The sequence below is a fragment of the Salminus brasiliensis genome, chromosome 23 (genome assembly GCF_030463535.1).
Source record: "Salminus brasiliensis chromosome 23, fSalBra1.hap2, whole genome shotgun sequence".
Lineage (NCBI taxonomy): Eukaryota > Metazoa > Chordata > Actinopteri > Characiformes > Bryconidae > Salminus > Salminus brasiliensis.
This window is the reverse complement of record NC_132900.1, coordinates 32468156-32492775: the sequence shown is the minus strand read 5'-3', so window position 1 is coordinate 32492775 and position 24620 is coordinate 32468156. Positions and strand designations below refer to the sequence as shown.

The following is a 24620-nucleotide window of genomic DNA, read 5'->3' as shown; positions in this document are numbered from 1 at the left end:
GCCTCTAAGTTACAGATGAATCTCCGTCAGCATGTCTGAGTGCTGCAGTCTGAGTCCTATTTATAGCCAACAGAGCTTCCCTGTGCAGATCTTCATTAAACAGAAGAATCAGCTAAAAATGAAAACCTGAAACCAGGACGCCCAATAATCAGAGGATACTGATGCTATGGTATCAAATTTTATTGCATATGATTTATTCACAAACATGAAGCAGAGCAGGATTTCAGTTGGTCAGCCAGAATTACACTGGAGTCAGACTGATGGAAACACTGTAACAGTGCTTTACTGGTGATTATTGTTTATTGATGGTTTTATTTCCACGGTTACTACAAACTACCAGGCATTTCTTCTCTCTCATTTTGTTTTATTTTCTTGCTAAAAGTTAGTTTTGCAGTTTTTATATGTTTAATATAAAATTTTATATAAAAATAGGTGTGCTGAAGTTTACTGGGTATGCATGCTCTGCATTTCTGTTGTAGTTAATAACGTATCCTAGATTTTTAAACTCTGTCTGTGACTGAAAGAGATCCCCACTCCCTCATTAGTGTTGCACTATTTAGGAAAGGACCATTTAGCTCATCATCATCATCATCATCATCATCAAGCAGCGCATGACGAATCAGATTTTACTAATTCAGCACCGTTCATGAAATAACCTTAATCCTTAAGTCGCTTGGAGACATCAGCCTGCCATTAAGGAACTACAGAGGAGAATATGGGAAATTCAGGGCCGGAGTTCAGTGGCTCGTAACCATCACTGGATTATATGAGCAAACGCCATCGGCTCAGGAATATGAGACTTGTAATGCATTCTGGTCCACATTCAGCTGATGTAGTGAGCTACGATGCTTACTATAATTTACCAGTGCATTGTGGGAGATTATAGTGCCTTCAATATTTACTGCAATATCAATAAAACTGCAGGTCGTCCATCAGCAGATATCATCAGCCAACTGATCCATCAACCGAGCGTTAATTCACACAGGAGACGAACGATACAGAACCTTAAGATTCAAACTAAATGCATTTAATGCAGAAAACTCTGATTTAACAGCAAAAACAGCACTTAGTGCAACAATCACATCAAGCTGAATTATTTATTACATTAAGGCAAGCGGCGCACTTAAGTAGTTTTGGATAGAATGCTATAAAGGTCAATGCAAACCCTTTCTGATGAATAAAGAGAGTTTAACAGAATAATGAAGAACTGGAGAAACCGTCTGAGCTGGATCTTCTCCCTCAGTGTGCGTCCTCTCCACTCACAGTTTGGAGAAGGGAACGTCTTTAGGACTTTTCTTCTCCAGGGCTGCCTGGGCGGACTTGATGAGGTCTTTAGTCTGCAGCATGCTCATGTTCCACACAGCCTGGAGAGAAGGAGACGGAGAGAAGGAGCCTCAGTCAGCTGAACTGGGGAGAGCGCACAGAACTCTGCAGCAGAACAGAATCCCTCAGAGCTCTGCAAAGGAGCGGAGAGGAGAATCTGGGTGTGTCTGAGCTCACACTGCGTGATGGTGGAGGTTTCCTTGTTCGGAGCTTCTGAAGTTTGGAGGACCTGAATACGTTCATTGTGTTTAATAAGAATGTTAACATAAGGACTGAACCTTCTGCAAAGCCTGAATGCATGCACACGAGGAGCCTAGTGATGCCTCAGTCTCGCAGATGCAGGACAGACCCTCAGGAGAGACTGAGGAGTGTATCTGCAATGCATACGTTTAGAATGGCCATGAAACCCTTTATTAGAACCAATAAACGTAATGAGTTTAATATTCCGAGCAGTAATGAACTTAATCTGAGTTCCTGTCTCCCTCTCTGAACCTACCATATAGTCCAGACCCTCGGTCACACTGTGGTCTCTGGAGTAGATCAGGTTGATTTTGGTTCCTTGGACAGCAACAGGACTCCGGCCTGCGATCTCTCCTGCCATCTCCATCGCTGCCGCCAACAGAGTCTCTTTATCAGGAAACACACGACTGCAGGAAAGAAGCAACGAGCAACAAATGAGCCCATAACCCAGAGGTCCACGGCTCTTTAGGGACAGCGATGGCTTAGCAGTTAGAGCCACAGGTTATTGATGACAGGGTTGTGGGTTCGATACCCAGTCTTATCAAACTGCAACTGTTTGACTTTATTAAAGTATGAAGAGAGACACTGGCCTCCATCCCTTTAGTCCTGCACTGTCCTGCATGTGTTTACCTGTGTACGTATTCCAGCAGCTAATAAACAGCACAACACACAGTAGCAGCAACACACCTGACCAGCCCAGAACTCATCGCTTCATCAGAGAGCATTTTTCTCGCAGTCAGGGCCAATTCATTCACCAAGCTGAAAGAGAGACAGAGGACAAGGAGAGGTTGGTCAGCTGCACTATGTGATTTACTCAGGTTAGACTGCGGAGGAAGACCCTGACCTACGGCTGCCGATCACTTTAGGAAGACGCTGCAGAGTTCCTACATCTGCTGCCAAACCGATGTCCACCTCCTAAACAGATCACAGCAGTGATTTAGGATGCAGGTGTTCTTCATTTATATACACATTTATTCACACAGCAGCAATACTGAATAGAGATAAAATTGTGGACACTCTCAAACTGTTCTCAAGACTAGTGTTCTATTTCTCCAGACTAAAACTCTTAACAACACACATTTAACATGACTTTTAATATGAATTCCTCACAAACAGAGCAAATGTTGGATTCATTTTTATTTTGGAAAAGCCAAAAAAGTAATTCATTTATCTGACATCCAAATAAACTGCATTTAGAGCATATATTTCATTATAATGCAGAGATACCCCAATATACATTTTAATGAATATTTCTAATTTGATGGGTGGAAAATTAGTGTTTCATTAGAGACAGAAAACTGTAAAGTGAGGTTTTCATCATACCTTCACCTGAAACCAAGCGTCCTGCGTACAGAGACGGATATCACAGGCTGTGATCAGGTCCACCCCTGCCAGAGCAACACACACACACACACACACACAAATTAATAAAATTAATAAAAAAAAAAATCAGTGCATTAACATTTGCACAAAACAACGAACCCAAACTGACCTCCTCCGATACACGCCCCATGCACCGCCACCACCACCGGCTTCGGACACTGCACAGAAACATCACAGATTTGTGACGAGGCACATGATCCACCAATTCTGTATCATTATTAATAACTTATAATAGAGACAGAAACAAAAATAATTATTCATAAATAAATCAATAATTCTCTCTTATAAGATTCTGTAATAAAACATAAAACATCACAACTGCATTTACATAAGATTAAACATAAACATTAAAAAATGTGAAAGAAAATAAAAATAATAAAAATAAATAAAACATTTATTAAACATTTATTAATGCTGTAAAAAAAACACACAGCTCTGTTTTAGCTGATATGTTAAATAATGTGTAATATCAGTACTAATGTGATGAGGGAACCTTTTCAATGACGGAGAACGTTTCCTGGTATTTGGTGATGATGCGCCGAAGCTGCCATGACGTCCTGGCGGCGTCGTCTTCTTCTTCTTGAGGCTGAATGATGTCACTAGCCATGTCCATAAGGTCAATCCCTAATCACAGGGTTTGCATCACTCCACAGAACCTCAGACACACACTCACGAGCTTTAACCCGAACTCATAAAGATGCAAACATTTCCCAAATAAATCAGTTAAAACAGGAAAAAATACAGGAGACAACTTTCAGTGATGGACTGCATCAAAATCTGCCCCAAACAGAGCTTCAGGAAATTAGTTTGAATGGTCAGGAGCATCCTAAAACCCAACAAGGTACAGGGTTGTTTGGCTACAGTGACCAGAGCTCTGTTTGGAGGAGTAAAGGTGAGGCATTCAACCCCAGGAATACTGTACCAGCTGTTAAACATGGTGGGGGTAGCATCATACTCTGGGGCTGTTCTGCTGCCAGTGGAACTGACAGACTACAGAAAGTGGATGGAGTAATGAAGGAGAAGGATGTTCAGGAGGAGAGGGGCTGGGAATGACTTTACCTGCTGTGAAAATCTTCCCAGCACCTGAGAGGACCACCACACGGCATTCTGGGTCCACTGCGATCTGGTTAAAGCAATCAACCATTTCACTGCAGAAAGAAAAGCCATATTAAAGCAGCTCTGCCTGAAAGAGGAGTACAGGCCCGTCCACTCCCCCCTCCCTCGTCCTGGGGGATACAGTCATTAACTTTATTACTGCAAACCTTTTCATACAGGGATATTTCTACACCACTCAGCTCAGGTCAGATTTATCTCCATGAACTTTGACTTTTTTGGGAGAGTGACAGAACTGCATACCTCCAGAAGGCCTTGTTCATGGCGTTGCGTTTCTCAGGGCGGTGCAGCTCCACGTGGGTCACATGAGTGGCTGGCTTGCTGACCGACAGGGTGGTGAAAGGTGGGGTGGGTCCTGAGGCAGACATGGCTCTAACAGCAGTCAGCGCAGGACGCCACAGTCCCCTGCCTGATCAATCAATACATCCATAATATTACTATTCCAGCTGCTCATTCAACCCTGAAAACTATGGATCAAACACAAGAAAAGCCCTGATGGTGAAACTGCGCTTAACACTCCTAACTCCACATTCTCCTACCGGTGGAACAGGAGCTGCCCTGGACAACAGTGCCGGCCCAATGCCTGAAGCCTAAACTTCAACATAAAGGTTTTCGTCATGCACGCGCTTGTGTTCGACTGGCTGGGTTGCAGATTAGGAAATTAAAAAATGCACAGTGGCACCAAACATATCTGCAGCTGTTAGAAATGAATGTACATCAAGTCTCATGTTGAATATCTGCCAACAAGAAGAACAGCATGGCAGGCTGAACGACACCCAGACAGGAGCGCTGCAGGGAATTTGGACTCATGAAAAAATATATATTTACACAGGAACACACAACTGGACAAAATCCGAGCAGAGGGAATATGGCGCCCCTGTGCCAAACTAAGGAGAGCAGCTTTAAGAAACATGGTTAGCAGTTATGAAATAATAATAATGAAATTATGAAAATGAATTATTAACCATAGTTTCAGCTCTCCTCTATTATCATTAATATCAATATGATCAGTAACCCCAGTTAACGGCTCTGCAGTAGGACAGAGAAGACCTTCGGATTGTTTATAAACTTTTAGACAGCTAATGAATCTTCTCTGATCTCTGTATGATTATTGACTTCATATCCTGATTCATCCAGACCTGCAGATCTCTGACTTTTACAGCTGACCTGTAGCTGTAGCCCAGCCTCTGACCTCTCACCCACTTCCTCCAGCAGATGCACACAGCCTTACTTCATCAGTGCGTTTGTAGAAATTCACAATAAACCCCTCATATAACAGCTGCTGAACACGCTCAGTACATCAGACCAGCTTCTAGAGATCCCACATGACTCCTACAGAGCAGGGTCAGCTGAGGTGACGGGCAGGTCTGAGCAGTGAGGAGCCAAAGAACCCAGTCCGATCTAAAAGCTCCACAGTGGAGAAGCTGCAGGGCTGGAGTCTGAGCTCTTCTAGAAAGCAGCTCCTGAAGGAGGAGGAGAGGAGCTCAGCTCTCAGCTCTGCTCCTCCAGCAGGAGCAGCATGAAGATCTTCAGGTGGAGGAGCTCAGGTGGAGGAGCTCAGGTGGAGGAGGAATACAGGAGCTGAAGCCGAGCTGAGAGAAGCAGCACAGCCTCCTTACTTACTTCCAAACACAGCAGATCTGATCATGGAGCTCATTCTGCACTCTGTCCGGTGGCTCAGTCTCAGGCTGGAGGTCAGACTGGAGGAGGAGGAGGAGGAGGAGGAGGAGGAGGAGGGGGGGGGTCTGATCTGCGGTCAGTTCTCTATCAGATCTGCAGCAGAAGGAAGACTCTGACCCTAAACCACAGCAGGGAGGTGGAGAGGTCTCCAGAGTCTGCTGAGGAGAAGCTTCTCCTTAAAGAGAGAAAAATCAGATCGCCATGCCCCCTCCTGCAGGTACGGTGTCTGAGAAGGTCCAAAAAGGCTGGAGTAGCTCACCGCGGTTTCACATTCGCACTTTCGACTTCTTTCTTCAGCGAGTTTGAACCTGTTCAGAGGTGAAGTCTCACTAATTCCTCATCACTGCGGACTACAGCGAGCAGATACAGGTTTGTTTACGTAGGAAAAACGGATAAATGTTGAAAAGTAGAGGCGGGTAGCTTTCAGTGACCTGCTCTCGCCGCTAGGAGGCAGTACAGCGGCAGGCGGCGATCGCAGGGGTCCAGACATCTGTTTCTGAGTCCCTCCTGCTCATACAGCCGACACTGTCCCACACTGTCCCACACTGACCCACACTGTCCCACACTCACCCACACTGTCCGACACTGTCCCACACTGACCCACACTGTCCCACACTGACCCACACTGTCCGATACTGTCCCACACTGACCCACACTGACCCACACTGTCCCACACTGTCCCACACTGACCCACACTGTCCCACACTCACCCACACTGTCCGACACTGACCCACACTGTCCCACACTGTCCGATACTGTCCCACACTCACCCACACTGACCCACACTGTCCCACACTGTCCCACACTCACCCACACTGTCCCACACTGTCCCACACTCACCCACACTGTCCGATACTGTCCCACACTGTCCGATACTGTCCCACACTCACCCACACTGACCCACACTGTCCCACACTGTCCCACACTCACCCACACTGTCCCACACTGACCCACACTGTCCCACACTCACCCACACTGTCCGACACTGTCCCACACTGACCCACACTGTCCCACACTCACCCACACTGTCCCACACTGTCCCACACTCACCCACACTGACCCACACTCACCCACACTCACCCACACTGTCCCACACTGTCCCACACTCACCCACACTGACCCACACTCACCCACACTCACCCACACTGTCCCACACTGTCCCACACTCACCCACACTGTCCCACACTGACCCACACTGTCCCACACTCACCCACACTCACCCACACTGTCCCACACTCACCCACACTGTCCCACACTGACCCACACTGACCCACACTGTCCCACACTCACCCACACTGTCCCACACTGACCCACACTGTCCGATACTGTCCCACACTCACCCACACTGACCCACACTGACCCACACTGTCCCACACTGTCCCACACTCACCCACACTGTCCCACACTGACCCACACTGTCCCACACTCACCCACACTGTCCGACACTGTCCCACACTGACCCACACTGTCCCACACTCACCCACACTGTCCCACACTGTCCCACACTCACCCACACTGACCCACACTCACCCACACTCACCCACACTGTCCCACACTGTCCCACACTCACCCACACTGTCCCACACTGACCCACACTGTCCCACACTGACCCACACTGTCCCACACTCACCCACACTCACCCACACTGTCCCACACTCACCCACACTGTCCCACACTGACCCACACTGACCCACACTGTCCCACACTCACCCACACTGTCCCACACTGACCCACACTGTCCGATACTGTCCCACACTCACCCACACTGACCCACACTGACCCACACTGTCCCACACTGTCCCACACTCACCCACACTGTCCCACACTCACCCACACTGTCCGACACTGTCCCACACTCACCCACACTGTCCCACACTCACCCACACTGTCCGACACTGTCCCACACTCACCCACACTGACCCACACTCACCCACACTGTCCCACACTCACCCACACTGTCCCACACTCACCCACACTGACCCACACTGACCCACACTGTCCCACACTGACCCACACTCACCCACACTGACCCACACTGTCCCACACTCACCCCCACTGACCCACACTGTCCCACACTGACCCAATTACATGCATCAGACACAAAATACTCTTTTTATAATCTTCTGTGTGGGCTTTTAATTCCTAAAAAAAACATGGAATATAAAAAAGGTTGAATTTTATGGCACAAACCAGTTGTATGTGAAGAAGTGTCTCCTAAAAAAAAAACCCCTGAACTTAATAAGCATTCTTATCTTTTGCTAAAGCCTTGTGCTCAATGTGCTTTAATTTAAATACCTGTTGAATAAATGATATTTGGACAAAACACGTCCACAAGTGTTCACAACCATGAGACTTAAAAAAAAAAAACCAAACACATCTAATAAACGCTCAAGCAGACATTTGAACTATTTCAATTTTAGCCTAAAAGTAATATCTGTGGCCTTCAGTGTCTTTACTATTTTTACTGTTCCCTTTTTATTCACTTGCAAAACACAACATATAATTTCCCTCTTTAGGTTACTAGGGGAACCTGAACCACCCCTTCACCCCAATGTAGTGCATTACACAGCTCCTGAAACAGACCTCTACTCCTCACTGTTTAATTTCAGTTTACAGTTTCATCTGAATACTGGTGTCATTTCATCAGCAACGCAGCTTAACCTGAAGACGCTTCTGACCACTCAAACAAGGCAAGTACAAAAACAGATGATCAGATTCATTGCAATGGTGCTAAAAACAGTCTTTCCTGAATAAAAAAATAATCACGACAACATCAGTCCATTATCACTATTTAATTTTATTTTACAATTGGAGAAAAACGTAGTCGCCTTTACAGGATGACACTTCCAAAAGTGAGGTGCTGAGCACACAGCTAACAGTCAATAATGGAAAGCAATAAAAAACAAAATACATTAACAGAAAAAAATACTGGTACAAAAGCATTTCACCTTTCTCCTCCTCTATAAAAACAATAATTTGACAGTTTTGTCTGATTCACTCTCGCAGCGTGTGCTGTGGCTCACTCAATAGAAAGACTTGTTTAACAGGGCTGCACACATACGCTCGTATGGAGGACCTATTCAGGACGATAAACATAGCAGGGGACAGTGGAGTTGTGGCGGTAAGAGGGAATGCTGGAGCTCCGTGATGACTAGCCTCAGTTTGCATGCTGCGCAGTGGAGAAGCACAGCTTCAGCGTGTAAGGGTACGGACCATCTAGAACAGGTGAAGGAGAAAGAGTTAGGGCATGAAATCTGACCACAGACATTTAAAACTACAGACCACACAAACACTCCTATAAACCTAAAACCCTCTCAAACAGATCCCACGTCTGTCTGCTTGACTCCATTTAAAAAAATAAAATAAATAAAATCAATAGAATTAGGCTAAAGTACATGAACAGCAGAATGGTTTAATATTTGAGTAAATATAAGTAATTAACTACCAGCTTCTGTCTAGAGCAGTTATCTATTACTTACTAGGGTTCTTCATCTGGTAATGGTTCATCATAGCAAGAGCCTCCATGGCATCGTTAACAGACTCCCACTCAAGCAGACCTGACGAGCTTCTCTCTGATGAGGCCCCACCTGAAAAGGCAAGGAGTTGAATTTAGAGCCAACTCAAACCATTCAACTATTTTCTTGAGGTCTTCACAAGCCAGAATTTATCACCTTTTAATCTACAATCTAAAACAACTTAATTTTACATTTCACCACTATCAGACCAAACCATGTAAACCAAATGGTTACTTCCTCAACCAGACCCTAGAAGAGATTAGGGTTTAGAAAGGTCATTAAATGATCCATTACCCACCTTTAGCTGCAAAGAGTTTTACATTAGATGGGCTCTTCACACCAAGTTCCTCACAGATCTGCAATCAGCAAAAACAGAATCAATCAATTCATTCAAACGACCTAATGACCTCATTTTCAGACCTCAAACAGCATGGCAGCTGTGCGTTCCACTACAAGCTTTTCTTAAAGACTTCTGCATTGTTTGTATTTGTGGCTGCAGAAACGCCCTGCTTTACTGGCCAAGCTGAGGTGAGGGAACAGTCCTACAGCATGTAATTCAAAGATGTGCGCTTAAACTGAAAACTGTGCAGCCTAATTTGTGCCTGTGTGCAAAAAAGAATGGTTTCTAGCTGAATTAGGGCACCAGCTCTTGATTCATAAAAAAAAAAAAAAAAAAAAAAAAAAAAAAAAAAAAAAAAAAAAAAAAAACACTGACGGATGACACCCAACCCCATCTACTACCGCTGCTCTTTTAAGCGGCACAGTTGGCTGACCTCAGAGAAGATCTCCACTGAGGCCTCTGGGGCAGCATTGAAGAAGTGCAGCACATTGCTGGGATGCTGGATGCGGTTCTTGGCTGCCTGCTCCGGGGAGGTGAAGCGGTTGTTCCGACTGCCGTGGAAGTCTTTGAAGCTGCTGGTTCCGTCCTCCAGCTCGTACGACTGGCCTGGCATGATGGCTTGCTGCTTGGACACACTGGGAAGCACAGGACACTTTCCATTACCGTGTGCACTCACACACACACACACACTAAACTGTTTAATGAAGGATATATATTTATGAGAAGCAGCTCATATGAGAAGACTTACCACACATTCAGTTTCTGGTTGAACAGGAAATGGTTGTTTAGATGGCAAATTGCCCGATCTACTGCGTAGCAATCGCCCATTTCCACCATCGCAGCACCTGGCTTGCTCTTCATAAACTTCACCTGAAATGTCACGAGTACGTCAGCTCTTCAGTTTTATACAGCCCGCATGTGTTGCAAAAGCATCCATTTGAGTCTGGCCTGCTTACCCTCTCTACATTGCCATAGAGGCAGAAGATGTTGAAGACCCGGTCAGCATTTATTTTGGAGGGCTCCAGCCCATAGACCATCATAACTGGGGATTCGGCGTGGGCGCTGTACTCCCCTGGAGGTGGAGGAGGGGCACCATACTGACCCCCATAACGCTGACTTCCTCCGCCCCGGCGTGGGCCACCCATGGACGGACCCATACGGCGCCCCTCGTAGCCACCGTAACTATCGTCCTGGTATCCATGGTAACCACCTGGACCAAAAGAAGGAAAGACAGACATCGGTCAGTGAAAAAGCTGCACATCTCCGATTTCACTTTAGTTCTGAGTGACTCAACACAGCACCGCCTTGCTGCCACTGTGGATCTAAGCACCCAATTTAACAACCAGTCACTCCCCATTTTCTCAACCCGACCGAATGTGTTGGTGTTAGAAGGTGTCCGCCACAAGCCTTACCGTACTCTGGAGGGTGGTCTCCCAGCAGAGCCGGCTGCCTCTGACGCTTGTTTGGGTTGGTATTCATATCTGAGAGGCAAGAGAGGGAAGGGAGGGGCCAAGAAAGGAAAAGAACAATACAGAGAGAGAAAAAGAAAGAAAGTGTGGAAAATGAATTTGCTGAGAAGCAGCAAAATAGGAATCTACTCTGTTTATAGCCTGACATTCAATTAAGTGCGCTTTGGGGGGGGGGGGGGGCAGCAAAAGGGACAGGGGGAGAAAACCCATACTTCCTCCATTTGGTGGAGATAAAATACAAACATGATGGGCTTTAGGGAAACGTGCACCAACCCTAGGTCTGCAGACCCCACTAGCGTGCAGCAACTAACTTCACAAACCCACCAAAAGAACAAGGCCGGCCGACTGTGACTCGGTTATCTAGCAGAGGGTGGATTTACAGGGGAAAACAGTAAAGAGAGAAAAAGCCTGATGCACACACCTTGATCGCCCCCATTGCCATCAGCGTCTGCACCTGTTCAGGTACACATATTGCAAACATCAATCTCAAGCTATTTTCTGTGCATTCGTTTTAACGCAAGACAAGGACAGGGCTACTGCTGAAAATGTGCTGCATGGTCGAGGATCACATGTTCGCTCTGAATGGCCACAAAAGCACAGCAAGTAGCTTAACTTAAAATAAACAAACAAACAAACAAAGGGTTTTCTAGAAAGCATGAATTAAATCTGCCTCTGTTCAACATAGCATTACTGAAAACAACTCCACACTGCAGAACAACAGGAGACTGATGAGTCCGCTGGAGGAGTACTCACTCTTTGGAAGGGGAACAAAAGCAAGTTAGTCAGAACACATTTTTTTGGTCACAGAACCTCTTGAAACAAAACCAAATGAGAGCATCACTCCAAGACAACATAAGCTTGGGGTTACTTACAGCCGAAACTCAAGTAGGGGGGCAGAGGGTGAGGCAGGTAGCGCGAGATGTAAATAAGCCACGGGGGCGACGCACACACCTCTTCGTCGCTGCCACGCCACATTTACACATTTCTCCATTTTCCTCCCCACTCAGTTCAGTTCCACAGCCGCTTCTGGCCATCCTCTTTGTCCAAGATTAAAGTCCCAGTGCAGTCCTTGTGCGCTCCACACTTTCATTTGAACACATTTTCCTTCTCATCACGCGCAGGCTGCAATGTTGGCTTTTTGCACATTTCAGACAGTTCCCACTAGAGACAATGCCAAACCTGCATCATATTGGAAGGCATTACAGAAGGTAGTCATAAGACCAAAATATAAAGAAAAAAAAAATGAAGTCACACATTGAGAGTGGCAGAATGTTTAAGGAGATGTAGGGCAGCCTACAGAGGGAGTAGGTTATGTTGGATAAGATCAGTAAAGGTGGGGTGAAGGGGCAAGCAGGCTATACTCCGTAACGTACGTCAGCACGGAGGGGGTGAGTTGAAAAGTTGGCGTGTTGTCTGCCTGCGTGTCAGTGTGTTTGGCATGTCTTCCTCGTCACTGGTGGACTGGTGGATCCCTTCCAGTGATCAGGGCGATAAGTCTGAGTCAGTAAGGTGGAACCTTCGAGGTTTTCTACATGGCGTGTGAATGTTTGTGTTCATCAGCACGAGGAGATTGTAAGGAAGAGGGACAGAAAGCAAAAAAATAGGTACACCCAAACACATGTAGGGTTCAAAGGCGGCAGTTTGTTTTCTGGAGCAACTGCAGTGTGTCTGTGGACGTCATCTGTTTGGTGTGAATGCACTGTAACTTGTCTTTTCTGTCAATATCGTGTTTTCCCCTCTGAAGAGCCTCCTCTGTCAGCAGTGAGGTGGTGGTGCGGTGTCATAGTAGAGTGTGTCTTGTTCTTGGAGCACAAATACGAGGCACAACTAGTTAGAAACCTGGGGAGCGCGTCTTCGTGGCTGTAGGGCAGTGCTGGTTCAGTAGGAAGATGCGTGCATGGACAGAGTGTTGTATGGACAGATGTGTCTCGTATGGAGTGTCAAAATGTCGTCTCACTACTGAGCCTGCTTTCACTGAGGGCGGGGTAGGTGTTTTCCTTGCTCTTGTAGGTGTAGGACCAATGATGGCTGACTGGTAATGTGCTGTAGGCAGTTATGTTGAAACTGAAATGTCTTCAGTGCAAGTATGAAGTGCTCTCCAGTGTCCAGGTGTGTTCTGTTGTAGAAGCTGATGTTGAGGCAGTTTCTGTGCTTTGGGTTTGGATGATAAAGTGTAGGACATAGATGCTGAGGAGCAACTGGCCATGAGCAGGCATCATAACGCTTACGGGAAGGCAATACCTTCCAAAATGGCCCATCATAAGCCATTCCTCCAGCACCTTTAATTTTAAATCTTGAGAATCCATGGGTAGTCTGAATATCAGGACAGGACAAACACATAGCGCACAACACTGTGCTCAAAAATAAATAAATAATAATAAAAGGCAATGAAAAATGGCCGGAGAAGTCGTACATTAACTTGTGGAGCAGAACTTCTGTTCCTCCCTTAAGGACACATACCCAGTGGTCCAGTTGCTCCTCACATCACTGATTTGTTGAGAACGGGAGCTTGTTCTGAGTAGGGCTGTGTCAGAGGCAAATTCTCAACACTGCAGCGTTCGGGTGCCTTACCACAAAGGATATGCAATGCCACCACCATAACGGGGATGGGGACCTGGGGTACATTCAAACCTCCCAATCTTTCAAACAAAGGAAGTCATACTACTGCACACTGTGCTTCACTAAGTGTTCTCAAAAGTCAATCAGCTCAAATTAGGATAATGCACACGGCCGTTAAAGCAGCAACGGTGCTCATCTAAAGTTTGCAGTTCTACGGCGAGCTTCCTTCAGCTGTGCTCATAAAAAATAAATAAATAGTAAATAAAAACTGAGATCTGCACAGTTGTGGCCAAGACATGCCTACAGCCGCAGTGTTGTGCTGATGGTTGCCCTCGTTCTTACGAGTTTCACAAGCCGAGAACAATTCATTAACAACGTCAATACCAGCCCTCTGCCTCCTCTACAGAGCCGGAGCGCCGACTCTCTGTAGGGAAGGCACGGGTCAGTGAAGTGACGCTGCTCCTGAATGTCGGTTTAACATGGCCCAGTCCCACCCGCTTATCTGTTCCCCACAGTGGCAGTAAGGGTGCTGAGTAGTGTCAGAATAGAAGAGGAGTGGCCACTTTACCTTGGCTGCTGAGGTTTGGATTTGTGTAGTCCCATGTGTCCTGATCATTCTTGAAAACATTGAGGCGCGTCGGCTAACAAAGAAAAACAAGGACCATTACAACCTGCAGCAGGTGAACGACATTACTACGCTCACAGCACATTCACTTTCATTCTCTCAGCTGATTCTTATCATCTGCACCAGTCACAAAACAGCTGGGTCAAAATAACACAGACGCTCACTTACCTTAGCATACTCAATTTTGAGCGTGCAACAGCCTGAGTATATATCAGCGCCGTTTAGAGAGGCCTTGGCCCTTTGGGCACTCTGGACTGAATCAAACGTAAGAATAATTAAGGAAAAAGAAATAATGTCTTCAACACAGACAAACAACAGCAACCACCCTTCTGTTATTCAAGGTTAGACGTTCCCGAATCAAATTATGCTGCTTTAATGGGTTTGAATATGACCTAAACAAACTTAAAACTGACATTAATACAAACTGCTCTAAATTAAAACCTGAAATAACTTCCACTACTAAAAAAGCAAAATGTTTTAACACATCTCTCTGAAACAGGAAATTATATACCAGGATCAAACTGAATACAGCTTTCCATTAAAATTTAGTATTCTTTAAAAAATTAAAGGAATACTTTTGTCTTAATTTACATTTACCCCAGGGGTAGTTTTTCCAATCGAGACACATTTGATAGACAAAAAAACCATTTCTTTAAAACATGTCCTTTCCATACAGACTTTCCTGAGCTGGATGTGCAGCAGCACAGTATTAAGCACTTGCTCCACACAAGCTGATTCACAGCTCCATCAGAAGCAGTAAAGGATATTCTACCATGGCCTGGACACCATTTTTCCTGAAGATGACGATTCTCTGTACCGGCCCACAGTTGTTGCAAATGGTATAGAGCACATCCTGCGGGATAACGAGAAATAATGAATATCCACACCCCTGAAGAACCAGCAGATCGTTAGGAAACGAATTACAGATCTGAGAGCACTACGAAGTGCTAGTGGGCTTTACCGTGGTGATGGGATAGATCGGGTTCATGATTGTGAAAAGCAGGACATTATTAACACTGCGAGAGTCGTCGGGATCGCCGGGCCGGGAGATCTTCTGGCTGGTGGAGTAGTTCACAAACGCAGGGTTTCCAGCGATGTAGATCTGGTTGTCGTTGGCGTAGGTCACCGCGTTGCACGAACCACTCATGTCCTCGTACTCCACCAGGGCCTGGCGCTTTTTGGGCATCAGCACTACATAACTGCAGAGACACAGAAACCCATTCCCTCAGAATAAAACACTAAAAACCAAACAAAACACTAAAAGCAGCAGCTGGTGAAAAAGAAACCCTACCTAATGGTTCCAAACTCCTGCAGGGCTTCCACAAGATCTGCCTCCAGAACCCCATCCACCAGCCCCCTTACATGGACCACGAGGGACGGGAGAGGTTTGTGAGGGTCGTCATATCCCTCCTGCAAAACAGGGAATCAGATTACAATTAGGAAGAAACCCCAACTTTCAAAACCCCGAAAAGAGTCGACTGTTATCTTCTGGCCTTTAGCTCGGTCTGAGGAGAGCGGCTGTAACAGCGCTGAGACGGACACTAATGATCCCAAATAAAGTGGAAACAACTTCAGTACGTTTTACAGCTGATCTGAATGAATTCATACTGTGCTACAAAACCTCCTTAAAAAGGTAAGAGGTGCCAATAAACCCAAACTATAATAACATAATACATAATAAACAGAACCCAAACTTACACTGCACTGGGAGCTCATTTAAACTAACTAAGAAAACGAATGTCTAAATTCTGCCCAGTCAGACCCACACACAGAGCTCCTAAACACTGGGGTACAAAAATGATATTTACAGACTTTAATCTCTGCATATATTTACATTTACTACAGCAGTCTCTCAGTGCAGAGAACAGCATTTTAATCTAATAATAAATAAGTGAACAGATGTATTAACAGAACATACTGCCCTAAAGATCTGAGGAAACCCGCTTACTGCAGTCAGGGAACAGATCACTACACTGGGGGGGCGAGGGCTACACTGGGGGGATTTTTGGGCCGAGGGAGCCAGCCAGCCAGCCAGCCAGCGGGCCGAGTGTATTGGATCGGAACACTGTTAGGGAGCATGTCGTTACTAAACAGAGGAAATGACTGAATCTCTGTTATTTTCTTAAAACACAATCTAATATAAAACCCGCGCATTTAAGACTCCTAAGGCTGTTGACCCTCTAATCCTGCGGATCTGCGTCCAGTTCAGACTCCTTTCGGGCAGGAGGAGGTCAGAGGACCCGAGCCGGGCCTGCTGCTGAAACGGCGCGGCTTCCATGCTAACCCGCTAGCGCCCCCCATTCATCCCCCAATTCAGCCCCCCGACCAGCCCCCCGACCAGCCCCCCGACCAGCCCGCAGAGCCGCACTCGCCCGCTCGGTCAGCCGGTCGGCGGCGGCGGGTGTGTGCAGGTCCGGGCGCAGTGGGGCTCAGTCAGAGCCGAGCCCGGGCTCAATCTCAGCGCAACGAAACAAAGAGTCCAACCGAGCCCAGCAGAGCCAGCAGATCCACACCCAGAGGGTACAAAGCCGCTCCGCGATTTCGTCCCGGCCCTGCCGCGGTCCAGCCATCCACGCAGCTGGAACAAAGAGCCGGAGCGGATCGTTACTTTCTGGACCGGGACCTGCCCTCTCTGCTAGCAGGGGAGCTATCCGCCGCGGTTTCAGCCCTAACAGACAAACAGCAAGAGAATAAAGGCAGCACAGACACTGCGTGGACCCGAAGCATTCCCCCGGCCACTCACGGCCCCTTACACTCGCCATTCCTCCGTCGTTGTCCGTTTTTTGGCGCTTCGTCGCCCTGCCTCCCTCGCTGTAGTACCGGGCCGCCTGCGTCGCCATGTTGTCCCGTTAGCTTCTCCACTCAGCAAATGAAAATGGAGGAGAATACAAGCCCGTGTGTGCCCGCCCCCCGCGGCCTTCCATTGGAGGACACGGCCCACACAGACAACCAATAGCAAAAGCACAACGTCGGTCACTGCATCGTGATTGGGTAATGGAAATCCTTTTTTCCCTTGAACACAAGAACAGAAATACAAAATAAATAAAAATAAAATAAAATTCTTTTAAAAGTTCTCTTTAAAGTCGAATATATCATAGCTCGGATTTTATAGTAGGCTTTGAGTTTCTGCAACATCTGTGTGATATTATATAAATAATTATAAATCATATAGAGGTCTAATGTACGTATATATCTAAGCTGCAAATAGTTCACACTAATGTTTACTATTTATTTATTAGTATAATAACTACAGTTACAGTTTACACTCCCACCTCCACCTTCTGGCCTACAGCACATACTCATGCACATATCTAAAACCCTGTATTGGTATAATGTTATTGAATTCAATTTATTAATTAAAAGAATAATAATATACAATACATTACATTAAAAAAAATAATTGCATGAATAAGAAAATAGAGAGAGAAAAAGTTTTTTTTCTGTGCTAAAACAAACTGAACACACAAAATAATGTTAAACCTTTCACATCTTTCGGTTCTACACTGTTAATTTTTATCATATCACTTTATTTTCTGTGACTGAACAGTTATTTGGCTTGTTGCGTCTGTGTCACAGACAGTCAGCCAGTTTAGAATTAACTGAGTAGACCAACAGTGCATCAACTTATAAAATGATGAATTCAGTGGAACGCTGCATACCCTCACTGTGATCTTCTGTAGCAGCAATAGAGTTTATTTAGATTCACTAAGATAAACTGAATTTTAACCTGATTGTAATTTAAACATCTGGCAACATTTAATAAGAAACATTAACATATTATATTAGTACAGTATTATGGTTCACGATTGGGACATTGTAAAAACATCTATTTATTTACATCCATCAATATTATTTATCTTTAACTGCCAATTTGTTCGTCACATCAGGATGTGGTGATGTGATGTTTTGATGAAGCAACATGACACATTTCCAGTTTACAGAGATCCTTCACATCATGCTATGAACTCTTTATTAATTTCTTCTTCATTTCCAGTGTACATCTACACACCAACCCGGGGATAAGACAGGGGAAAACAACAACAACAACAATAATAATAATAATAATAACAACAGCCCTTTTAGACCATCTATCTTTTCTTTCCAATTACTTATGTAAGAAATAAAAATACAAACACGTATAAGAGCAAAAATCTAACTATTATTTTCAGTCTGTGTAAAGATGTTGGAATAAACAAAAACCTCATTAAACAGAAGCGACCAAAAACGAAAGCTCAACAAACTCAAGGTAGAGCGTCACGTGGGGAAGAAAACTAGATCAGAGAAAAGCAAGTAAGGAAGGAAAGTGATTTGAGTTAGGGGTTCTTCTCCAGTTGCTCTTCGTCTGGGGCTGGGCTGTTTTTCTGGCTGGGGGACCTGGAACGGCTGGAACAGACAGAACGAGGGAGTCAATGCAGAGAATGTGTATTTCGACACAAAGCCACAGCCATTAAAGAACCTATCGCAGCTCTGCCCCTGTTCTCACCTCATCAAATCTTTCACAGGGTCAGTGCTTGGGGTCAACAGAGGATACATATCTAAAGAGTAGTGTGAATAGGGCTGAATAGGGATTATTCTGTTGAAAAACGACCATCGAGCAGCAGCGATTACTGACCGTCTGAATATTTAAAATCTTATTTCCACAATAAAGAACATGTTTGATGTATAAACACTTATATTTGTGCCACAAGGTGTTTATATATGTTTAGTTTTGTAACTTCAGTAGATTCTGCCAATTAGCTGATTATTAATATAATCAATAGTAACAGCACGAACAGTAAAAAAATGTACAATCAAGGTGAAAAACTCATTTTTCCTTTATTGAAATAAAAGTGTTATATGGACTTATATATGTTCGGAATTCGCTGTTTCTGTGATGCCACAAAAAGACACACGTCTAAATACATTTACCTATTCAGCTTACAGCAGCCAATCAGAACTACGATCATTTATGTATCAGTCTTAACAGCACAGTGACAGCCTGTTTAATTCTGAGGAAGATGGTCATAATAATAATAATAATAATAATAATAATGAGTGCCTTTAGTCTATAAAACTACATTTATAAGTATAGAAATAGATACAAGACAAATGCGGGATGTGGGCCCTTTAAGAAATGTCCCCAACCCTTTAAGCTACAGAATTAAAGAACAGGGAGGGAGCTGAGAGCACATTACTTAAAACCATAGAATTAAGGTGAGGACTTGCTTCAAGCAAGTCTCAGAGTGCAGGCTGCTGTTGACTGAGCATCAAAAGTGCTTCATCTGGAGATCTGCAGATATTACCAGTTCAGAACCCAAGAGCACTGCTCTCGTATGATCCATCTAGCCTGAGATCTTTCCTCATTCTCTCTTCTTTAACAATAGCACCAGGAGGACACCCATACATTACTGTAGCTGGAATTCCTCCTTCAGCTGAGAAAAACCCAGAGAAGCCCTATAAACCTGGGTTAGACAAGATAAACACACACACACACACACACACCTGCATGTGCTCTTCACATTCACATGCAGACACACCACCTCCAGCTCAATATTGCTTTTATTTGGGTTTACAGGCTCTTGCCGACTTCAACCCACTATTTAGAATGGAACAGCACCTAGATTACACAGGTCACACTCGCAGGTCACAGTAGACAGGCGTAGACAGGAGGGGACACTCACCTCAGCTACGCTAGCCTCAGTACAGTGTCTGAGCTTCTGAACTTTGAGCCTCACTGCTTTCGTGGTTTAAGCTTCAGGTTTAGAATGCAGACTGCTAGCTGCCGTCCATCTGTTCACCCAATTACCAAATAAATACAGAGGTCCCCATACAGATCTCCGACACCCGATCCAGTTTAAATACTTTCGGGTTGGGTATCACTGATAGTAATTAAAATATTCAATTACTCTAACTATTATACCTATTGTGTTTCTCCCTTTATTTAGTGATACTTATAAGACTATGTGGGTAAATGGAGGAACTGCAAAGTAAGAATTAAATTGTACAGTGGAACCGATTGTTCCTGCTGAGCACATGACAATAAATAAATGATATACAATTTAGGCCCTGTATGTACTCTCCTGATTAACCCTACAGTAAGATCACACTGTACACATCCAAACATAGCAAGACGAGGTCAGAGGTCAAACACGTCTTGGCTAATCAACTCAGTTTGGGCTCAGTTATCAATCAGGGTTTTATTCACTGAACCGATGAGATTAAGAAAAGGGGGAAGTCTCTGTTGGAGGCGGTCAGTCTGTGCTGTCAGGCTAAAAGACTGGTGAACCTACAGTGTGAGCTGGAGGCTAGTAGGGTAAACTGTCTGCCTGTATGGTGACCTGTACTCGTCTTAGCCAATAGGAGGTGGAATTATGAGCGGAGTCAACAAGAGCTTGTTAAAAACAATGTTGAAGCGGAGGTCTTTCTCACTGCTCACTCAGTCACTCACAGCGGTGTTAATCAGTGCATGCTCTGCACACACTCAGTATTAAGCAACAGTTTACAAAAGATTCTGGGTTTTACTAGAAACCAGGGCTCATAGCAAGAAGGACATTAACTCTTGGGTTTTGGTTACCTTTAGGAGACAGTGGCGGAAACAACATACAGAGAAGCGACGGATGCTAGAACTCGAAGACACACTCGGAGGGTCTTGAAGTCTGATCTCTCGCCAGCTCTCTCCTCTCTCTCTCTCTCTCTCACAACCCTTCTCAGAAGCTAAGCAAGAAGGCGGAGCTTTGGAGGGAAGGGGGGCATTCTGGTCTGCAGTAGTAGTAGTAGTAGTGCATAGGTTCGGGATAGGAGTGGGGTGGGTGGAACAACTGTTTGTGTACGCGCAGGAGGTGTCTCGTCAGAATTGTGCGTCGGACGATCTCTAAATCACCGTGGCGGAGGCTGATCTCAGGTAAGCTCTTTTGTCACCCTCCTGGAGGACGTTTAACATGGCAAGGCCTGGTCAGTGCTTGAGCCGTCGACTCCCACACTCTTTAGAGAAAAACAAGAACAGCCTGCAGCAATTGGTCACCGGTGTCTGATCATGACATTTTTTTTTTTTGGAGATTTGCGATCTCGGTCACCCTCTGTAGCTAACCAACATGAGGCTGAATCTGAGGGAGAAGAGAGAAGAGAAGATTCCCCAAGTTTTATCACACGTCCCTCCCCTTAACGCCCTTGGCCTTATACAAAATACTGGCTCTTGGAATCTAGGCTTGTGAGGTGTATGTGTGTGCGAGTTAGCTCTGAACCTAAGCATGGCCTGGACAAGTCATCTCCAAGAAAGGGACATTTCAGGCACTTCATACAGTGGGAATGGGCTGGGCTTGTTTTTGGAGTGTGTCAAAAATCCCTAACCTCTAAATTCTCCGCCTTCCCTGCACCTGCTCGGTCCATCCATCTCCGTCAAAGGGTCTCCGTTGTCAGGCTAAAAGACTGGCTTACCTCAGGTGTAAGCGGGTTTCCAGGGAAAACTGTGTGCATGTATGGCGGACTAATCTCAACTAAACAGAAGATACTGTTTTCTGACTAAAAGCAGCCGGTTCATCTGAGCTAGCTGTGAAAGGTCACATTTATTTATTTATTTAAGAGCTAAGTGACTTTCTCAATATGTGATAGAAATGTAGACGGCCTACAATACATTCTAATCCACATCATTTATTCATTAGAAACATGCTTTTAAACAATAAAATAATTGAGCAGAAAAATGACAAGTAACAAACTAGCAGATATTATAATATAATGTTGTTGGAGACCAAAAAAAATTACCTGTCCCTTTTAGGGTTGGGTGAGCGGGACCTGGAGCGAGAGCGCGAGCGCGAGGCAGATCTGGAGCGAGAGCGAGATCGAGAGCGACTGAAAGGAAACAAGAGCAAATGGCCTTCTTGAGTAAAGGCTGGTCCTGTATGAGCAAACAATGTAATAACGATTCCGGACTGACGCCTCACCTCCGAACAGGAGTCCTGGACTTTGAGCGGGCTGGAGTACCAGACCTAGGGTTAGGGTTTCAAAAGGGAAAAGGCAAGTGTATAACTTTACATGTTTGTTCTAAGCTATGAACAACTGGAAACTGCTACGGGTATCTAGCAGGAGTTTACAACAGCTCACCTGCTCTTGCGTTTAGAATAAGATGGAGAACGGTACCTCCTGCAAAACACAGAAGACAAATAAATCTTTATTTACAAAAACAACTTGTAAAAAGGTAATATTCTGCTCATGTGTCGGAATAGTAGCCTCTTGCCATGGTTTAGCGTCTTGCATAATCACATTATGAGATTATTAGATACTAATCAGCTTGAAAATAATGATGAAATTTCCAACCGGTCATTGCTGCGGCTTCGGGAGCGCGAACGATTGCGTCGGCCCCTGGACCTAGACCTGGATCGAGATCGAGAACGGGACCTACAAGAGAAACAACACTTTTAAAACAGCCAAAGCACCTCTGTCACCAGATTTAAATACTATTGAGAACTTCTCAGGATCGGACAGTCCTCACAGTGGTGAAGAATGTGTGGGAAGTAATATTAAGATAAGTAAGATTAATTCCAGCCATTTAAAAATCTTAAAGTATGACAACCTGTGTGGTAGTGGAAAAAGACCAGAGGAAAAGCAACAAATAATGACTGACTCTCCTAGTCGCCCTTTCTGTTAGTCAGATTTGTTAGATTTGTGTGTATCAGTGATTACATCACATTTGCATGCTGCATCTTTTGACTGTCAGTATATTAAGACTATGACAGCGTAACAGTAAGTAACAAGTTTAATTTTTTACTTTTACCTGCTACGACGTCCCCTTTTGCTGAAGCGATAACAGTCATAAGCGTAGTGGCCCCTGTCTCCACACTGGTAACAGCGATCATTTGGGTCAAACTGGCGGCGACTGGGTCGACCGTATCGGCTTTTCCGGGACATACCGGTGGACAGCTCGACGCGAATCCGAGATCCACAGAGAACCCTGAAAAGAACATGAAAAACAGATGTGACGCAAACCTCAATGTCTCTGTCCGCTGGTGACACAGCTTTTATAATCATTTAGAAACAAAAAACAAGATTTATCAGGATTTATAAGCACTTAATGATATATATACACCTACTTTCCATCCATTCCTTTCACAGCATCCTCTGCATCCCGGGCATCTTCATATTCCACAAAGGCGAAGCCAGGTGGGTTTCTCGCCACCCAGACGCTGCGTAGAGGGCCGTAGTAGCTGAAAGCTCTCTCCAGTTCACCTTTAGCAGCGCCACTGCCCAAATCTCCAACGTACACTTTGCATTCTATGTTGCGGGAGGACCCGCGAGACGATGAGGAGTAATAGGACATCCCTCACCTTATCTGCAAAAAGATGGATGAAGCATTCAGATCTCCAATTCAGTGATTTAAAGTTACTGTCAGAATCTAATACTAACACTACTGTCAACACAGAAAACCTTACTGATTATCACCAGCTTGATAAACAGCTGGAAAAAAATGTTTTATATTATTTATTTAATATCTTTATTTAGTGTTTTGAGTTTCATATTAATTGGGTTGGGTTGTCTTTCATTAAGTTGTTAAGTTTTATCTTTTTGCTTTTACTGTTATTTGGGGGTTCTTTTCATTTGATCTAAGTTCTATTCGCTTATTCTTATTTACACTGTTGTACTTTACTGCATTCAATGCATGACAGACACTAGATGAGTAACGTTACCATTATTAATAAGTATAAACATTGTCCCCAACATTTAGCTACTTTCTGACAGTAGGTTTTCAGGTTAATGGCTGAATTATGGAATTGGATATATTCCACATACTGAAGTTATTAACCTGCCTCTACGTACAAAAGGGAAACAATGTAGCCTCCCAGAAGTCCTATTTCTCAGTATTGGTGGTACTGCAGTTCCACTAGAACGCATGTAAATGAGGTTCTAGACATGCAGACGCAGCAGGCTGCTGACACAGAGCACCTAGAACCGGAAAGAGCTCGAGCTCCACCTGTCTCATTACAACCCCATAATAAAGGTTAATGTTGCACAGTTTAAGTGTGTTATTAACTGTATGATTATGTTATGAGCTGCTGGGCTGCTGAGAGGCGCAGTTTGATGAGCTAGCACTAGCTCAGCTGCTAATAAGCGCTACCCGACTAAGACGGGAATAACAACAACAAACCTCACCTCTTTATCTAATTATTACATCCAGTGTCCTAAAGCAGCATTAAGCAGAGCACTCTGGATAAACTTGTATTATATAATTACACTGTTTCTAAATTAATTAAGCGACATCAGACACAAAGGCGCGGGCGTTAGCGTCTCTCTCCGGAGCCCCGAAGGAGGAACACCAGACACCCGCAGCCGGAAGCGCCGCCAGCCCGGATATGTTTGGGTTTTCTTGTTTTTTCCTCTTTATTTAGTCTTCAAATCCACAAATC

At 44.8% G+C, this 24620-nt stretch overlaps 3 protein-coding genes across 7 annotated transcripts; all 3 read right to left on the bottom strand.

The window, feature by feature from the left end:
- Window positions 1–165: 165 nt before the first annotated feature.
- ech1 (enoyl CoA hydratase 1, peroxisomal) lies at window positions 166–6112 on the bottom strand. The gene is made up of 10 exons (XM_072669074.1): window positions 5683–6112; window positions 4303–4468; window positions 4006–4094; window positions 3440–3570; window positions 3056–3104; window positions 2887–2951; window positions 2408–2478; window positions 2251–2322; window positions 1820–1970; window positions 166–1364 (listed from the first exon to the last, which is right to left on the bottom strand). Exons 1-10 carry the CDS (start codon window positions 5714–5716, stop codon window positions 1260–1262), a joined length of 933 nt encoding a protein of 310 aa, XP_072525175.1. The 5' UTR covers window positions 5717–6112; the 3' UTR covers window positions 166–1259.
- A 2404-nt stretch (window positions 6113–8516) lies between these two features.
- On the bottom strand, window positions 8517–20827 carry hnrnpl2 (heterogeneous nuclear ribonucleoprotein L2). 3 transcript variants are annotated; one of them, XM_072669071.1, is made up of 15 exons: window positions 20801–20827; window positions 17001–17259; window positions 15539–15657; window positions 15209–15446; window positions 15015–15100; window positions 14416–14512; window positions 14191–14263; window positions 11485–11517; window positions 11007–11075; window positions 10551–10804; window positions 10343–10464; window positions 10028–10229; window positions 9553–9610; window positions 9219–9326; window positions 8517–8955 (listed from the first exon to the last, which is right to left on the bottom strand). In XM_072669071.1, exons 2-15 carry the CDS (start codon window positions 17085–17087, stop codon window positions 8897–8899), a joined length of 1605 nt encoding a protein of 534 aa, XP_072525172.1. In that variant the 5' UTR covers window positions 17088–17259; window positions 20801–20827; the 3' UTR covers window positions 8517–8896. The 3 variants fall into 3 exon arrangements, with proteins under 3 accessions (XP_072525172.1, XP_072525173.1, XP_072525174.1); XM_072669072.1 differs by having other exon boundaries at window positions 17007–17259; XM_072669073.1 differs by lacking the exons at window positions 11007–11075; window positions 11485–11517.
- Window positions 18062–24533, bottom strand: LOC140545979 (serine/arginine-rich splicing factor 7-like). Of its 3 annotated transcripts, none has more exons than XM_072669075.1 (8): window positions 24367–24533; window positions 23310–23548; window positions 22994–23170; window positions 22537–22617; window positions 22324–22362; window positions 22164–22208; window positions 21985–22071; window positions 18062–18630 (listed from the first exon to the last, which is right to left on the bottom strand). In XM_072669075.1, the coding sequence occupies exons 2-8, from the start codon at window positions 23534–23536 to the stop codon at window positions 18561–18563; spliced, it is 726 nt and encodes a 241-aa protein (XP_072525176.1). In that variant the 5' UTR covers window positions 23537–23548; window positions 24367–24533; the 3' UTR covers window positions 18062–18560. The 3 variants fall into 3 exon arrangements, with proteins under 3 accessions (XP_072525176.1, XP_072525177.1, XP_072525178.1); XM_072669076.1 differs by lacking the exon at window positions 18062–18630 and adding an exon at window positions 21119–21207; XM_072669077.1 differs by lacking the exon at window positions 18062–18630 and adding an exon at window positions 21226–21329.
- Between the last annotated feature and the right edge of the window lie 87 nt (window positions 24534–24620).

Bases quoted from the DNA above. Each gene is read 5' to 3' on its own strand.
- LOC140545979 (XM_072669075.1), bottom strand. From the start codon at position 23,536: ATGTCCTATTACTCCTCATCGTCTCGCGGGTCCTCCCGCAACATAGAA. The intron at 23,171-23,309 runs GTAGGTGTATAT...TGTTCTTTTCAG, and splicing joins GTGAAAGGAATGGATGGAAA to GGTTCTCTGTGGATCTCGGA. The intron at 18,631-21,984 runs GTAATTTTTTTT...TGTCTGTTCCAG, and splicing joins CCCAACCCTAAAAGGGACAG to CCGTTCCAGGTCCCCCAGCC.
- hnrnpl2 (XM_072669071.1), bottom strand. From the start codon at position 17,087: ATGGCGACGCAGGCGGCCCGGTACTACAGCGAGGGAGGCAGGGCGACG. The intron at 14,513-15,014 runs ATATCCTTTACT...AATTATTCTTAC, and splicing joins GGTGTCCAGGCCATGGTAGA to GTTTGATTCAGTCCAGAGTG. The intron at 10,465-10,550 runs GTAAGCAGGCCA...GTGACATTTCAG, and splicing joins TCTATGGCAATGTAGAGAGG to GTGAAGTTTATGAAGAGCAA.
- ech1 (XM_072669074.1), bottom strand. From the start codon at position 5,716: ATGAGCTCCATGATCAGATCTGCTGTGTTTGGAA. The intron at 4,469-5,682 runs GTAAGTAAGGAG...TTGATTGATCAG, and splicing joins CAGATCTGCTGTGTTTGGAA to GCAGGGGACTGTGGCGTCCT. The intron at 2,952-3,055 runs GTCAGTTTGGGT...TTGCTCTGGCAG, and splicing joins TGGGGCGTGTATCGGAGGAG to GGGTGGACCTGATCACAGCC.